General features: G+C 38.3%; 1 protein-coding gene across 10 annotated transcripts in view; it reads left to right on the top strand.

Moving 5' to 3' along the window:
- Nucleotides 1–18,667, top strand: part of COG6 (component of oligomeric golgi complex 6) — a 170,569-nt gene that overhangs the window by 114,479 nt on the left and 37,423 nt on the right. For 9 of the 10 annotated variants that reach the window (XM_064270197.1, XM_064270199.1, XM_064270204.1 and 6 more), the window contains 3 exons: nucleotides 1,494–1,601; nucleotides 2,668–2,721; nucleotides 17,495–17,574. In XM_064270197.1, coding sequence (XP_064126267.1) covers nucleotides 1,494–1,601; nucleotides 2,668–2,721; nucleotides 17,495–17,574 — 242 coding nt within the window. The remainder of the gene's footprint in view (nucleotides 1–1,493; nucleotides 1,602–2,667; nucleotides 2,722–17,494; nucleotides 17,575–18,667) is intronic. The other variant, XM_064270202.1, reaches the window with a different exon arrangement.

Genomic DNA, 18,667 nt, shown 5'->3' with positions numbered 1-18,667 from the left:
CTATTATTTTTTTAATTATTCCCCATTTGTTACTTTGTATTGTGAAGCTCCTGTCTTTAGTTGGTTATATCTCCATTTGGTTGGGTCTGTCCTCTAGTTTATTCTTAAATCTCTTTCCTTATACTGTATATCTGTGTAAATAATGCACGTTTTCATTGTGCCCTCCCCCTGCAAAGTATTTTCACAAGGGCACTATGCTAAATTTTTTTTATAGCAACATGTAAAAAAAACTTGGCATAGTGGCACTTAGGAAAATACCTTGCTGGGGGAAGGCACATGTCATTTGTGTAAAAGTATGGTAATCTATTTCTTTGATGCTTTCTCTGTGTTTCTTTTTTTCTATTTTTCTTTCATACCACGAATTTGGTGCTTAGCAGTAGCGCTTCTCCTTTTCACTTTCATTAAATCTTTACATTTGCAGATCTTATTTTTTTAAATTTTCCAATGTGTCTTTTGTGGGTTCTAATGGTCTTTTCTTGTGCAGTTACTTAAAAAATAAACAAATAAAGTACTCGGTGTCTTCCATTAGTATTGTTTCAGGAAAAAAATATTTGTTCTGGTTATTTGATGGATTTACTTTTAAATTAGCTGTAATTTTTTTAGGGAGGAGGGATAAGCTGTTGGATCTTCTTGGGTAATGACAAGCATTCAGATGCTGCAGATAGCATAGTTCTCGGTATAATGTGTCACTGACAAACAAGCTGGTAAAACTGGGAGAGCGTCCGGTGAGGAGTAGAGAGATGACCTCCACGCTCTCAGGCCTACTTTGGTTAAAATAAGGGAGGAGCAGTGATCTTCCCAGTACAGAATGCTTCAGTCCATCAGGGTAGTCCTCTACGCTGGCTCCTGTCCTATTAGGTAGGTTCCCCAAAGCATGTGAGCACATTCCACTCACATCTGCGAGACAGGTTTTCTTAGGCAGTTCCTGAATCTGAAATCTTTGACCAAGGTTCTGCTGGACCGTCAGCTCTGCCCTGGATTTCACAGACCCGTTTTTGCCTCAGGAAAACTTACTACCCCAACCCCCATGGGATTTGCTCCAGGCTTTTTTTTTTTTATTCAGAGAGCACATTTTGTTTGTTGAGTCAGTCCAACCAGCTGAGGGAGTGAAGATATCAGGAACATCATCCTAAAATTCTTTCTAAGTATTTTATTTTGTGTTGTTATGTGTTTTTGGTTTGTTTCTTTGTTTTTGCTTATTACCAGCTTTTAAAATTGCTGAGAAGCAACTCCAACTTTTTTTGCTAGTGACTGGGCCAGAAATCTTCTTTGGCTGTCATTTTTTAAAGTAAGATTCTTTCTCCCTTTTGGGAGGACTTCTTTGAGAGAAGAAAAGTGCCTTGTTACAGAAGCAACCCGTTTGCATGGTAGTATGTACCAGTTTAACAAAAAAATCCATGATGAAGAGCTAGGATTCTAGGGTAGTCTATTCCTACTGTCATCAGTTCTATTCCTTTTTAAAAATGTTTTCTTTCTGTTGTGTTCTCTTGTAGATTGAAGCACATTTGGACACGCTTATAAATGAGCAAGCTTCTTATGTTTTAACTAGAGCAGGCTTGAGTTACATCTATAACACTGTACAGCAACATAAACCTGAACAAGTAAGTAAATAGATTTCCTAGTTAGAGAAATGTACTTGTTTAAAGACTGGATTTGAACCCTGGCTCCACTGCTTAAGCTTTGTGACACTGGGGAAGTGACTTAGCTCTCTCTGTCCATTGCATCATCTGAAGATCGGAGGTAACAGTAGTATCTGTATCATAGGGTTGTTCTGAAGATGCAGTGAGACAATATAGGTGCAGCTCTTAGGTGACTGCCTGACATATAGTAGAGTGTCTCAGAATATTAACTATTCTTATTACTATACTGAGCCTTGATTAAACTAATAAAAATATACAAAAATACTGTTATAAAATGTATAGAGGCTTTTTATACTGGTGACTTTTTCAGTGTCCTCTATCATTATCAGTTAACCCATTGGATTGATTACATCCCCTTTTTAATTTAGCAAATTGTGGCCTGCTACTTTAGAAAGATGATCACTTTTGGAGTGAGCATATGATTTTGTTAAATTATAGAACCCCAGGAGATATAGATAGTGGAACGGTGAAAACTCTAGAAAGCCATGAAAGCATCTTTCTTTAAATAGGCAAATAACTATTTTGAATGACGTTAAGATGAATTTTGCCATGTGTGTTTTACAGACCAGGAATTCTTACATGAAGCTCTCAGTAACCAGTAGTTCTGATTTTCCTTCTTTTGTTATAATAGTATGCAAAGTTCTATCAGTAAGAACTAATTCTGCTGCCTTTCTGTGCTTTCTAAAATTATGAAAGTAAAATTCTTCAAGTCTCCATGTGTCACTGGTATCCTTTTTGCTTGTGAATAAATCTAGAGTTTCTTGATCTTTCCATTGTTAATAAACTTATTTGCTTTTCCCTTCCTCCAACAAACATTATTGAGTGCATTCATGCTAATTATACAAAATTGAATAATCCAGGCGTAGTCCTTGCTTATATTAGGGCTGAAGAGATGACAGTTGGGTTCTTTGGAAATAGTTTAAATGGTATTCCAAATTGGGGCAATCCACTAATAGACTGTATTCCAGAAGTGAACTGAAATGTATATCGCCTTTTTTTCCCATGTTCTTTTCTCTACGTTTTTTAGGGCTCTTTAGCTAATTTGCCCAACCTGGATTCTGTGGCACTGAAGGCTGCAATGGTAAGTATGTAAGAAAGCATTTGATCTAGATTTCCTTGTGGAATACTTCTCAAGTATTCTTGTGTGATAATTTTGTCCTAGGTGATAATTTTTTATCTCCTGATGTGCAGCATTTTACATTGGGCCCAGTAACAATGATTGTGCATGTTTGTATTCCTCTGACTGAACAGGTCTGACCAAGACATTCATTTCTATTAATATCTCACTATACCTGGATAGTCTTCATCATTTCTTTGTTTATTCAGCAACGTGTATTAATCTATCATGTTCTATACAGTTAGGTGCTGGCACAGAGCAAACGCAGTCCATTCCATGTTCTTCTGTAGCTCATAATCTCGTGGGGAATATTTTTCTGTTTCTTTGTATTTCCTGTGTGTTTTTGGTGAAAACTGGACATTTGAATATTATAATGGGGTAACTCTTGAAATGAGATTCCCCCCCTCCTCCAGGGTTTGCTTTTTTTGATTGTTGAAAGCTGTTGTCATGTGTTTGTTAGTGACTTTTCCAAAACATTTTTGCAAAAACTATATTCCTTGTATGTGATCACCAAAGTCTCTATCTCTTTAGTTTATGTTCAGCCAGTGTTTTGATGTTTATGTTCAGCTAGTGTTTTGATGTTGGTTTTCTTGAATGCCAGGAGCTAGATAAACAAGCAGACAAACTAACTCTTCCAGTCTTTGCAGATTGGCTCTGTAGCTGGACACTCCTTCAACACTTAGCCAGACTGTTTATAACTCTTCACTTTCTGCTTGCACTGAGCTAGAGGTTAGCCTGAGGTGAAAGTTTTAGATCTTCTCTTTTCTTAACAGGCATCTTGATGTAGGCATGCACGTTGTTTTCTAAATTTCCCAGTATAAGCAGGTGCTTTTGAATGCCCTCATTTACCAGAAACCCCCCCAGCTTTTCCTTCCAGGCCTTAGATAGTCTACTGGATTTCTCATCAATAAACTTTTGCCCAAGGCAGGTGTAGGGAAACATGTTTGACTTACAGTGTCTATGAGCAATGCCCACTGCTTTTCTACGTTCGGTGAGTTCCAAGTTAGGTGAAACGGAGACTAGTCCCTTGTGTCAGCCTTTAGGTAGCCCTCAGACAGGTTAAAATAGAAAAACACAATAATTTTTGAATGAGGCATGCTGTGCTCCTCTGGAACCGGGAACTAGGTTTCCATGCTGGGAACATATGCTGCCAGTGTCAAGACCACTAACAAGGGGAGCAGAGGGCAGGGCAAGGGCAAATAAGAATGCCAGAAATCTTTCCTACCATTTTTAAGTTGCTTTTTTCCCCTTTGATTTAGTGTTTGTATGGTTAAACCTTTGACTGTTTTCCAGAGTATTGACAAAGTTGGTTTTGAGAGTTTCTGCTGCTTTTTTGATGTTTTTGTGGAAAGGTGGGAACTTGGACCTGCCTACTTCGTGATTTGCTGATGCCACTCCTGCATCTATCAATATTTAAAACTTAAAAGAATATGAAAATTTGAATAAAGCTGTTGGAACCACTTGGACCTTTCAGTTAAATTCCAAGGTTATTTCTTCACTCTGTCTTTTTTTTTTTATAAGCTCTGTTCTTCCACTCCATTTTAAAATTTCTAGCGACTGCTCTATTCTCTTCCTCTAAACCTTATGGATTGGGAAGCATTCTCTCCCCTATCCCTTCCTTGCTGCTTTCCCACATAAATGCAGAATTGGTTATCATTTTCATAAACAAGAATAATAAACATAAAAGAGTTAGTTTACGTATTATTTTAGACTTTATATTGTCATGTTTGGTGTATAGTTCTTGACTTCTTCCTGAGATGGTAAATGAAACTGGATTCCAGTCCTAAAGTATTTTACTCTTGAATGTGAGGCTCACTGAATCCCCAATCTGTTACCTTCTTTTTAAGTGAAGAGCTTGCTGATTCCTTTCTGTACAGGCGTCACTTTTTTTTTAGCATATTTATGTCTTAAGTATATAATTTATATGTGTATATACCCCTGAATGGAAACCCTGGTGGTGTAGTGGTTAAGAGCTATGGCTGCCAACCAAAAGGTCGGCAGTTCGAATCCACCAGGTGCTCCTTGGAAACTCTATGTGGCAGTTCTACTCTGTCCTTGAGGGTTGATAAGAGTCGGAATCAACTTGACAGCTGTGGATTTGGATTTGGGTTTGGGTTTATACCCCTAAATTGAGTGACACAGCTATGTCATTTATCTTCTATCTCTCATAGGAATGATTCACTTTGGAAACTTTATAATACAACTACTAATAATAGTAATAACAACCACCAAAACAGCAATCATTAACATTTATGAGCATTCCAAGTGTTTACCGTATATTAAACTCTTTAATTCTCATAACATCTCCATTGAACCCAAGGAAGTCCACCTCCAGAGCCTGTCCTTTTAACTATTATACAATCCTGCCTGTCCTGAATGTTTAAAACATACGAATATACGCACTTCAAATGATTTGACTTTCATAAATAATTCTGTAGGAAGGTTTTTTTGGTGCCAGAGCTTTCCTGTATGTCATCTCATAGAGCTAAATTTAATTGAGGGAGGTCTGGGAAAAACTACCTTCACTGTTCACGTTCAACACTGAATAATTTTGGACACCATTCATTCAGCAAACTTTCTGAAATTTAAAGATTAGCATTGTTGAAGGGTTATGAATCCTGGTTAGTCTGTTAAATCAGCCAGTACACAATTTAAGTATAATATCATTTCTGCTAGTAAATAACATATAAAGGCACGGTAAATGGAATGAACATTTGTAAATTATCTAGCCTGTGCCAAGTATTATTTCAGGGCCATTTTATTACTAACCTTTTTAATACTCACCGCGACCCTTATAATTAGAGGGTCATTTTCATGCTTTATAAATGAAAAAAAAACGAGAGGTTTAAAAATAGCCCAGAAAAGATAACTCACAGAATGGGAGAAAATAATCGCAAATCATAGTTCTGATAAGGGACTCATATCAGGAATATATAGGGAAACCCTTACAACAGCACATGTAAAGACCAACAGCACTTGTAAAGATGCTTAACGTCATTAGTCATTAGGGAAATGCAAGTCAAAACCAAAATGAGATACCACTTCATACGAAGGTGGCTATGATCAAAAAGACAGTTATAGGTGTTCGTGAGGGTGTGGAGAAATTTAATCCTCATACTTTGCTGGTGGGAATGTAAAATGGTACAGCCGCTTTGGAAAACATTTTGCTAGTTCCTGAAAACGTTAAACATAGAATTACTATATGACCCAACAAATCCGCTCTTAGGTATATATTCAAGAGAAATGAAAACATGTGTCTACACAAAAACTTACACATGAATGTTCATAGCGTTAGTATTTATAATACCCCCCCCCCCAAAGAAAACAGCCCAAATGCCTATCCACTGATGAATGGATAAACAGAATATGGTGTATCTAATTTTGCCTTTTTCTGCTTGCAAGACTATCACTAGTCAGGGCACTACAGCAAGCATATCTGATCTCTTGTTAACAAACCAAAATAACAAACCATCCAAGGGCTTCCAGAAACCAAAGAGAGGAAAATATGTCAGAACAAACAAGACATACCTATGCATATTCTGGTAGAATTTCAAAGTCTAAGCATAAAAAGAAGTTACAAGTATCTAGGCAGAAAACCCGAGTTATGTATAGAGGAAAAAAAATCAGACTGACATGGAACATCACCTCTACAGGGAGTCTATGAAATAACGTCCACAAACTACTGAGGATAGAACTGCATTTCACTAAGCCTGTACCTAGCCAAGGTGTCATTCATCTGACAACATAAAAGAACAGTGTAGATTTACCTCATAGCAACTCTTGAATTAATGATTTTTCAACATTGCTTAAAAGGTTATTTCACTATTTTTAGACAATCTTCATAGCTTTTGACATAATCATCCCCTCCCCACAGCCCCCCCCCAAAAAAAAACAGTAAATAGGATGTAAAAAGTAATATTTCAACATTAACAATTTTAGGCAAAGATGCATTCACCAATTTACTCAATACAGTGGATTCTGGAAAGAGAATATGTAGCAAATTAGAATTGTACTGTGTGTGTGAAGGAACTTAGCAGCTTTTGTTTTTTGTACGTAAATCAACCACATTCACTACTCCAGTCATTTGGAAGTGTATTTTTTCAGCTCAGAGATTCCACTTTTTTACGGGTAGGATTAAGCCTTCCACATATGGGGGTTCTTCTAGTGCTAAAACCTCAAGGAAAAGAAAATTATCAAGTACGTCTGATTCCGATATTGAATGCCTGCCTGAAAGTTGATCGTGTGTCTGTCCACGACCTACCAAAGACGGACTCTCTCATTTGTGGATATACAAGGATGTAAATATTCAAGGAAAACGAGAAAAGATTTTAACAAGCAATAAATGAATTAGGACAATTAGTAAAAAAGGACCTCAAAATGGGGAGATGAAGAAGAGAGAACACCAGAAGAGAACAATGTATTTACTCTCTCTATTACATTTAAATGAGTAATGAAATTCACTATTGACTGAAAACATGTCCTTAACGTGTTATATAAAGATTGTAGAATCAAGGAAAATTTAAATGACAACATCAAATTAAAAAATTAAACATCTCAGCAAAACCCAGGACTTGGAGGTGGAGAGCTTCAGACAAAGGTAAGAATGATGGTCTTGAAGAAAGAGAAGAGGTAGGGTAAGAAAGGAAGAGAATGTGTTCCGATAGCATCATCTTTCTGAGGTAGAAGGAAGTGTGTGTGTGGGGGAGAATGGAGCAGTGTGGTAGAGGAAACAATGGGCCTTGTAAAGGAAATAGTGGGACCTTGTTTTCAAGTAATAGAGAAACGTGTCTCTTTAGAACACAGATAAAGGGAAGATAACTATTAGTGGGATAGGAAAATCAACATGATCAAACCAGCAAAATAAAGTACAGAATCTGTTTTTTCATTAAGAGATGCCTGCTACCGTTAACAACCTGAAAGACATTTAAAAATAAACCCAGCCATATTTGGGAAAAAAACAAAAACAAAAAACAGAGTAGTGAAGTGATAAATATTGAAAATAAAGGGATGATCCCAAAGAGATACCTGAAAAATGCAAAGAAGGCAGAGCTGGCGGTATTAATATTAGACAAGGTAGAGCTTAAAAACACTAACTAGGATAAATAAGGAACACTGTGTCAGGATAAAAGACGATGTAGTATAATAGTTAAAACTTCTCTATATCAAAGGTGTGCCATCAAGTAGATTCTGACTATAGCAACCTTATAGGACAGAGTAGAACTGCCCCATAGGGTTTCTAAGAAATGGCTGGTGGATTTGAACTGCCAGCCTTTTGGTTAGCAGCTGAGTGCTTATGCGTTGTGCCACCAGAGTTCCTTATATCAAACATAATAGACTGTATGAAGCAAAATCTACTAAAAATGCAAAGGAGATTTGATTTTAAAAGTTCAAATAAGAATAAGTGAAGGTGAATTAATTTGATTCATTTAAAAATTCTTATAAAGCTAAACATACTGTCACCATAAACCAAGAAAAAAACATCAAGCCTGTCACTGTCGAGTCAATTCAAACTCATAGTAACCCTATAGGACAGTAGAACTGCCCCATAGCGGTTCCAAGGAGTGGCTGATGGATTCAAACTGCCAGCCTTTTGGTTAGTAGCCAAGCTCTTAAGGACTGTGCCACCAGGGCTCTGAAACATACTGTCACCATCTGAGGCAGTGATTCCACCTCAAGGTGTTTAACCTCCAAAAATGAAAATGTATGTCCGTGCAAAGATCAGTATGTGAATAGTCACAACAGCATAATAGCCCTCAACTGTAAAATATCCAAATTAGCATCAGCTAGTGAGTAGGTAAACAAATTATGGTATACCTATACAATGGAATACTACTTAGTAAGAAAAAGGAGTAAACTGCTGATACATGGAACAACATTGTGCTAAGTGAAACAGACAGAAAACTACAATGACAGACCCACAGAAGGTATCAACATGGCAGAGATGCTGATTTGGACTCTCATAGCTTCCAGAACCGTGAGAAAATAAATTTTTGTTCATTAAAGCCACCCAACTGTATATTTTGTTGCAGCAGCATTGGTTAACTAAGACAGTGGCCCATTCAAATGAACAATATAAAATGATAGAAACCATCCCTGTAGAAGCCCAGATAGTGAACTTACTAAACAAAGGCTTTGAAACAACAATGTTAGATAAGTTCAGAGAGCTAAAAGAAAACAAAGAGCTATAGACTATCTGGAAAATGATAAAGAACAAAAGGAGAATTTCAGTAAAGAGGTAGAAATTTTAAGAAGGAACCAAACAAATAGTGCAGCTGGAAAGTACAATGACTAAATGAGAAATTCATTAGAGCAGTTCAGCAGTAGATTTGAGCTGGCAGAACCATCAAAGAGAGAACCAGCAAGCCTGAAAACAGACAATTGAAATTATCGAGTCTGAGGGGTAAAAAGAGAAGAAGAATGAAGAAAAGTAATCAGAGTAAGGGACTAATGCAGTACTATCGAGGAACCAGCATACACATTATGGGAGTCCCAGAAGGAGAAGAGAGAGAGAGAATATTTGAAGAAATAATGGCTGAAAACTTTTCCAGTTTAATGAAAGTCATGAGTTGACACACCCAAAAAGCTCAACAATCTCCAAGTACTATAAGCCCAAATATACCCATGCCAAATTCTCAAAAATACAGAGAACTATGAAAAACTAAGAGAGAAATGAATGATCACATACAAGGGATCCTTAATATGGTAAGTGCCAATTTTTCTTTACAAACTATGGAGGTCAGAAGGTAGTGGAATAACAGATTTGAAGTGTGCAAAGAACTGTCAACCAAGAATTCTGTATCCGTCAAAACTGTCTTTCAAAAATGAGAGTGAAATTCAGTATTCTCAAATAAACAAAAACTAAGGAAGTTGATTACCATGAGACCTTCCCTACAAGAAGTGCTAAAGGAGTCCTTTAGATTAAAATAAAAGGACACTAGACTGTAACTTGAAGCTGAAAGAAGAAAAAAGATCTTCAGTAAAGGTAATTTCATGGATAAAAATCATAAAAGATAGGACTTGAATAAACATTTCTCCAAAGAAGATATACAAAATGACCAAGACCATGAAAAAGCCAGTTTTATGGCATTTTTTGCTTGTAATTCTACTTGTCATATCCCTGGTGGCATAGTGGTTCAGAACTATGGCTGCTAATCAAAAGGTTGGCAGTTTGAATCCACCAGGTGCTCCTTGGGAACCCTATGGGGCAGTTCTACTCTGTCCTGTAGGGTCGCTGTGAGTCAGAATCAACTCGACGGCAACGGGTTAGGTTTGGTTTGGTGTGTGCTTCAAAGGTCAAATGTATAAAAACATTGCATATTTTTTGGACATACAATGTGTAAATATGTAATTTGTGACATAAAGGGATTTGGGAGTAGCAGTATAGGAATAGAATTTTTATTATTAAGTTGGTTAAGTTTTTAAGTTAGTTACTATCAATTTTAACTTTGTTGTTTTGCTATTGAGTCAATTCTGACTCATTATGACTGTAGAACAAAGTAGAACTGCCCCGTAGTGGTTCATAGACTGTAATCTTATGGGAGCAAATAGCCAGGCCTTTCCTCTTGTGGAGCAGCTGGTGAGCTTGAATTGCTGACCTCTTGGTTAGCAACCGAGCACTTAACCATTGTGCTACCAGGACTCCTTCAATTTCAACTAGGTTATAGGATGTTAAGAGTAACCTCGTGGTAACCACAAAGAAAATATCTGAAAAATGTATGCAAAAAGAAATGAGAAGGGAATTGGGAGAGCTCACTACAAAACCATCAACTAAACACAAAAGTAGGCAGTATTGAAGGAAAAGAGAGTCTGAAAAAGTATAAGACACAGAAAACAAATTGCAAAAGAGCAGAAATCCTTACCAGTAATTACTTTAAATGTAAGTGGATTAATCTCTCCAGTCAATAGCAGACGTTAGCAGAACAGATAAGAAAACGTGATTCAACTGTATGCGCTCTACAACAGACCTACATTAGATCCAAAGACACAAATAGGTTGAAGGTAAAAGAATGGGAAAAAATAGTCCATGCAAATAGAAATCTAAAGAGAGCTGGGATGGCTCTATATCAGACAAAAATAGAAAACATGGGTAAAGCTTGAAGACCTTTTTTTTTTTTTAATCAATGGATTCTTAGGTATGATACCAAGAGCATGAGCAGCAAAAGGCAAAACAAATAAATTGGACTTCATAAAAGTTAAAACTTCTATGCATGAAAGGACTTCATCAAAAAAGTGAAGAGACAGCCTACAAAATGGGAGAAAATATTTGGTAACCCTATGTCAGATGAAGGTTTAATACCGAGAATATATTAAGAACTCTACAGTTCAACAACAGAAAGATATACAACCCAGTCAATAAAAGGACTTAGGACTTGAATAGACATTTCTCCAAAGAAGATACACAAAATGCCAAAGAAGCAGATGAAACCATGCTCAACATTATTAGCCATTAGGGAAAAGCAAATCAAAACCACAATGAGATCCTTCATATCCACTGGAATGGCTGTTATGAGAAAGACGGAAAATAATATGTTGGCAAAGATGTAGAGAGATTGGAATCCTTGTTCATTGCTAGTCAGAATGTAAAATGGTGCAGCCGCTGTGGGAGGCAGTTTGGCAGTTCCTCAAAAAGTTAAATATAGAATTACTATATGACCCAATGATTCCACATTAGGTATATACCCAAAAGACTTGAAAACAGGGACTTGATCACATACTTGTACACCGTTATTCACAATAGCCAAAAGGTGGAAACAAGTAAGTGTCCTACAACACATAAATGGATAAACAAAATGAATACGCACACAATGGAGTATTACTCAGCCACAAAGAGAAATGAAGTTGTGATATTCGTATGACATGGATGAACCTCGAAAACATACTGAGTGAAATAAATTAGAAGGACAGATATTGTATGTTCCCACTTAAATAAAATATCTAGGGTAGGCAAATACATAGAGACAGAAGTTTATTAGTGATTAGCAAGGGCCAGGGGAGGGGGAAATAAGGGGTTATTTTCTAAGGGGTACTGCGTGTCTGTTGAGGGTGATGAAAAACACTTGGAAAAGTATAGTGGAGATGGTTGCACAACATGCTGAATGTAATTCCTGTCACTGAATTGTACACTTAAAAATGGTTAAAATGACAAATGTTTTGTTTTGTATATTTTACCATAATTAAATTTTTAAAAACAGGATTCTTAGGAAAAAAGGTATCTAAATTACATATTTTTTTACTTCTGCTTCTACATGTTTGTAAGCCTCTGAGGTCAGAGATTAGGGAAAAAAAAACCCTGAAGGCACTAGACATAGGTTTTGAAAGCAGAAATTATGTAATGGTTTATCTTTTGTATATGCGTAACTTCTAAAACAAACCAGGCCAACCAAGGAAGAGAACTATACACATTTGAATGTAGTGGATGTTGAATAAAGGTTAACTGACTTAAGTGAAAACAAAGGAATAATAAGAAATATACTGTGATAGTGCTGTGAGTTAACTTACACAGATCCAAAATCTGGGAGTCAACCCCTAACCAAGTCTTAATGATTTTACTCTCTGACTCTCTAATGTTGCTACTTCTCCATATCCTTACCGTTTCTATAGCTTAAGATGTCGCAATAGCTATCTGGTGTCCTTGCATCTACCTTACAACCCTCCATCTCATTTGCTTTGCTATATCCAGATTTAACTTTTTAAAAATTAAATATTACTTCCCTATTCAACTTCCCCCACATGTCTGTTAGTTTGTTGTACTGTGGGGGTTTGTGTGTTGCTGTGATGCAGGAAGCTGTGCCACTGGTATTTACATATCAGCGGGGTCACCCATGGTGGACAGGTTTCAGCTGAGCTTCCAGAGTAAGACAGACTAGGAAGAAGGACCTGGCAGTCCACTTCTGAAAAGAATTCGCCAGTGAAAACCTAATGAATAGCGGTGGAAGATTGTCTGATATAGTGCTGGAAGATGAGCCCCCCAGGTTGGAAGCGCTCAAAAGACGACTGGGGAAGAGCTGCCTCCTCAAAGTAGAGTCAACCTTAATGACGTGGATGGAGTCAAGCTTTAGGAGTCTTCGTCTGCTGATGTGACATGACTCAAAATGAGAAGAAACAGCTGCAAACATCCATTAATAATTGGAACCTGGAATGTGCAAAGTATGAAACTAGGAAATTGGAAATCATCAAAAATGAAATTGAATGTGTAAACATCAATATCCTAGGCATTAGTGAGCTGAAATGGACTAGATTTGGCCATTTTGAATCGGACAATCATTTGGTCTACTATTCTGGGACTGACAGCTTGAAGAGGAATGAATGACATTGTATTCGTCGTCAAAAAGAACATTTCAAGGTCTGTCCTGAAGTACGACGCTGTCAGTGATACGATGATATCCATACACCTACAAGGAAGACCAGTTAATATGACTATTTTTCAAATTTATGGACCAACCACTAAGGCCAAAAAAAAAAAAAAAGGCCAAAGATGAAGAAATTGAAGATTTTTACCAGCTTCTCCAGTCTGAAATTGATCAAACATGCAGTCAGGTTTCATTGATAATTAACTGGTGACTGGAATTTGAAAGTTGGAAACGAAGAAAGACCAATAGCTGGAATATATGGCCTTGGTGACAGAAAAGATGCCAAAGCTCGAACCATAGAATTGTGTAAGACCGACTTCTTCTTCATTGCAAATACCTTTTTTCACCAACATAAATGGTGACTATACACATGAAGCTCACCAGATGGAATACACAGGAATCAGATCTACTACAGATGTGGGAAGAGATGATGGAAAAGCTCAATATCATCAGTCAGAACAAGACTAGGGGCCGACTGTGGAACAGACCATCAGTTGCTCATATGCAAGTTCAGGTTGAAACTGAAGAAAGTTAGAACAAGTCCACGAGAGCCTAAGTATGACCTTGGGTATATCCCACCTGAATTTAGAGACCAGCTCAAGACTAGATTTGACGCATTGAGCGCTAATGACCGAAGACCGGACGAGTTGTGGAATGACATCAAGGACATCATACGTAAAGAAAGCAAAAACCACCAAACCCATTGCCATCGAGTCGATTCCAACTCATAGCAACCCTATAGGACAGAGTAGAACTGCCCCATAGAGTTTCCAAGGAGTGCCTGGCGGATTTGAACTGCCGACCTCTTGGTTAGCAGCTGTAGCAGTTAAATACTATGATACCAGGGTTTCCAAAGAAAGCAAGAGGCCATTAAAAAGACAGGAAAGAAAGAAAAGACCAAAGTGGATGTCAGAAGAGATTGTGAAACTTGCTCCTGAACGCTGAGCAGCTAAAGCAAAAGGAAGAAATGATGAGGTAAAAGAACTGAATAGAAGATTTCAGAGGGTGGCTTGAGAAAATAAAGTATTATAATGACATGTGCAAAGAGCTGGAGATAGAAAACCAAAAGGGAAGAACAGGCTTGGCATTTCACAAGCTGAAAGAACTGAAGAAAAAATTCAAGCCTCAAGTTGCTATAGTGAAGGATTCTATGGGGAAAATATTAAACGACACAGGAAACCTCAAAAAAGATGGGAGGAATACAGAGTCATTATACCAAAAAGAATTGGTCAATGTTCAGCCATTTCAAGAGGTAGCATATGATTAGGAACCTGAAGGAAGAAGTCCAAGCTGCACTGAAGGCACTGGAGAAAAACAAGGGCCCAGGAATTGACGGAATATCAGTTGAGATGTTTCAACAAATGGATGTACTGCTGAAAGTGCTCACTCGTCTATGCTAAGAGATATGCAAGATAGCTACCCGGCCAACCGACTGAAAGAGATCCATATTTATGCCTATTCCCAAGAAAGGTGATACAGCCGAATGTGGAAATTATCAAACAATGTCATTAACATCACACGCAAGCAAAATTTTGCTGAAGATCATTCAAAAGTGGTTGCAGCAGTATATGGACAGGGTACTTCCACAAATTCAGGCTGGATTCAGAAGAGGATGTGGAACCAGGGATATCATTGCCGATGTGAAATGGATCCTGGCTGAAAGCAGAGAATACCAGAAGGATGTTTACCTGTGTTTTTTAGACTATGGAAAGACATTCGACTGTGTGGATTTTAACAAATTATAGATAACATTGCAAAGAATGGGAATTCCAGAACACTTAACTGTGCTTATGAGGAACCTGTACATAGATGAAGAAGCAGTTGTTTGGATAGAACAAAGGGATACTGCATGGTTTAAAGTCAGAAAAGGTGTGCTTCAGGGTTGTATCCTCTCACCATACCTATTCAGTCTGTAAGATGAGCAAATAATCCAAGAAACTGGACTATATGAAGAAGAATGGGGCATCAGGATTGGATGAAGACTCATTAACAACCTATATTATGCAGATGTCACAGCCTTGCTTACTGAAATTGAAGAGGACTTGAAGCATTTACTGATGAAGATCAGAGACCGCAGCCTTCCGTATGGATTATACCTCAACATAAAACAAAAATCCTCCCAAATGGACCAATGAGCAGCATCATGATAAATGGAGAAAAGACTGAAGTTGTCAAGGATTTCATTTTACTTGGATCCACAATCAACAGCCATGGAAGCAGCAGTCAAGAAATCAGAAGATGCATTTTATTGAGCAAATCTACTGCAAAGGACCTATTTGAAGTGTTGAAAAGCAAGCACCTAGAAGGCTAAGGTGCACCTGACCCAAGCCATGGTATTTTCGATTGCATCATATGCATGTGAAAGCTGGACAGTGAATAAAGAAGACCAAAGAAGAGTTGACGCCTTTGAATTGTGATGTTGGCGAAGAATATTGAATGTACCATGGACTGCCAAATGAACGAACAAATCTGTCTTGAAAGAAGTGCAACCATAATGCTCCTTAGAAGCAAAGACGGTGAGACTACGTCTTAAGTACTTTGGACATGTTGTCAGGAGTAATCAGTCCGTGGAGAAGGACATCATGCTTGGTAAAGTACAGCTCCAGTGGAAAAGAGGAAGATCCTCAACGAGATGGATTGGCACAGTGGCTGCAGCAGTGGGCTCAAGCAAACGACTGTGAGCATGGTGAAGGACCAGGCAGTGTTTCATTCTGTGGTGCATAGTGTCACCATGAGTTGGAGCCAACTTGATGGCACCTAACAACAACAACATTGAGCTGCATTGGTGTCCTAATACTTTTATGATATAAACTAAAATCCTTATGAAAGTCTACAAGCCTTATATGAACTAGTCTCTTCCTCTATATCCATTCTTTTTGCCACCTCAGCGCCTTCATCTGTGCTGTCCCCTGTCCCTGAAAATAGCCCCCCCTCCCCCCCCAGTTAATGTCTGTCCATCTCTAAGATCTTACCGCAAATGTCCTTTCCTCACAAATGCTTTTGCAAAACCCACAGCCTAGGTCATGTGCCCCGATACATGCTTTTATAGTACATGTGTGCGTTGCTTAATGTCCACAATAGGTTCTGTGAAATAGGATATTATGTGATTTGGACATTGTGCAAACACCACATTACATACAGGAGAGAAGCCTGTAGGACAGTCACTGGGCAAGCCCAGGACCTGTGCTGCTGCCACCATGCTGAGAGACTGTACAAAGACTTTGGCTCCATTGCTGCTGTCTCAGTCCCTGAGCTCCACACCTGTCCCCTGCTGCAGTGCATACTCGCTGTCCAGCAGCAGCCTCCAAGCATGCCGTCAGCTCCCTTTTCTCTTCCCTGCCTCACCACTGAATTTGAAACTCTTTCCGCCCTGCCTTCCCCTCCTTCACCTTTGCTTCCTCCCTCTGTTGCCTTTCCTCCTCCTCCTCCCACCACCACAGCAGCCTGCACTGCTTTGTGGCTGTCACCATGGGAGGAGCGGCAGTCTTGGGCCCAGCTTGACGTGCAGGACACCCTGGCTGAGTGGGGCAGTGGCCTCGCAGGGCATCCCCCTTGGTGTCTCTGGAGCATCTGCGTGGTAACTACCTGAGGCGAGCACAGTGAGACATGCAGTCATGGATGGGCGTTGTCCCTTTTCCGTGCTGCTCCAGGGACCCGGGACCCTGAGAACTAGTGAAAGACAGGTAGTATCTATGGTACTTAGCAAAGTATGTCCACTATGTCAGGTTCTCTGATTGGGATTTCTGAACTCTATATTATCATAACTTTATGGGACCACAGATGTATGTACGGTTGGATGTTGCCTGAACAGATGTTATGCAGCATGCATACATGTACCTTGATTTTTTTCCTTCATAGCAGTTATCGCATTTTGTAATTATATATTTATATTGTCATTGTTTTAATATGTCTCTCAGTAGACCATAAGCTCTATGAAGCTAGGGACTGTAGTTCTTTTGCTCATCATTATATTCTTATTGCCTAACACAGTACCTTTCACCTGGTAGGTACTCTACTGAGTATTAGTTGAATGAATGAATGAATGAATGAACAAAAGAACAAAACCAGCGGATGCAAGGAAGTAAGGTAGACTTCAAATCTGATGACTTGATTTTCTGTCGGTATTACTCAAAAACTTGATGAGGGAGATTAATAGTAAGGTTTGGATTTGGCATTTTTATAAGTAAATATTGCTAATACTGACTGTATTAACAAGTTGACAGTTTTAGAAAGTTTTAGTTAGGATATCCAAGAAAAAGACCCATTTAGAACACAAAGAACTAGTTATTTAGATTGTGTAATTCTTTTTTTCTAAGATTTAACACTTAAAAGAGATGTTTGTTAGCAAATATATGTACTTTATGGTTTGCATTTCTCTGTTTATTAAGGTTCAATTTGATCGTTATCTGGCAGCCCCAGACAATCTGTTAATGCCACAGCTGAATTTCCTTCTGAGTGCCACAGTAAAGTAAGTATTTTGGTTCCAAGTAGGTGGTAAAAATTCTAGTATTTTTAAATGCCAAGTAAATTTCTTCCTTTTTTTTTTTTTAAGAATAGGAGATTTGCCATAAAGGATCTGAATGTAGTTCTCAGCCTTTTGTTTTTGCCTCAGCACTCCTACTAGTTGCAATTGGGTGACCCTAAGTATGTCAAGAGTAGAACTGTGCTCCATAGGGTTTTCAGCGGCTAATTTTTTAGAATAGCACTAGGCCTTTCTTCCACGGTGCCTCTGGGTAGACTTGAACCTCAGCCTTTTAGTTAGCAGCTGAATGCATTAACTGTGCTACGCAAGGGCTCTTCAGCATCCCCAAGGGATGCAGTACACCCCCATCAGTGACAGTACTGGCTCTTAAATGGAGGTTCTAAGCTACCCCATTATCCCCACCTCCTTCTACCTTTAGAAAATTGCTAATATAGGTACTTCAGAAATCTGATTTTGCTCCTACCCATGCTTGTTTCTTGGCTGTATCTTCAATCAGTAAAATCTTTAATCAATAAGGGACTTTTTTTAAATTACTATGAATATAATTAAAAGATATTTACCCTGTCTTTATGGAGTACATAGTCTGGTTGAGACAATTAGAAATATAAAAAAATATTTACATCGAAGTAGTGCAGTAAGGGAAGAATTGTCAAACTTGAAGAAAATTCTTTTTTTTTTTTTAAGTGAAAGTTTACAGCTCAAGTTAGTTTCTCATAGAAAAGTTTATACACACAGTGTTATGTGACCCTAATTGCTATCCTTAGGTCAGCACAGTCTCCTTTCCACCCCAGATTTCTGGTGTCCACTCAGCCAGCTCCTGTCCCTTTCTGCAGTCTCATCTCCCCTCCAGACATGACGTTCCCATTTAGTCTCAAGTATCTACTTGAACTGAGAAGCACACTTCATGAGTATCAATTTAATCTTTGTCTGAAGAGTTGGCTTTGGGAATGGTTTTAGTTCTGTGATAACAGAGAGTCCGGGGATCATGTCTTCAGGGAGTTCCTCCAGTCTTAGTCCATTAAGTCTGGTCTTTTTCCTAGAATTTGAGTTCTGAACCCCACTTTTTCCCTGTTCGTCA

This window comes from Loxodonta africana, chromosome 17, assembly GCF_030014295.1.
Source record: "Loxodonta africana isolate mLoxAfr1 chromosome 17, mLoxAfr1.hap2, whole genome shotgun sequence".
In the NCBI taxonomy this organism is placed as follows: Eukaryota; Metazoa; Chordata; class Mammalia; order Proboscidea; family Elephantidae; genus Loxodonta; species Loxodonta africana.
Note: the sequence above shows the minus strand (reverse complement) of the source record. Positions and strands in the feature narration are given on the sequence as shown.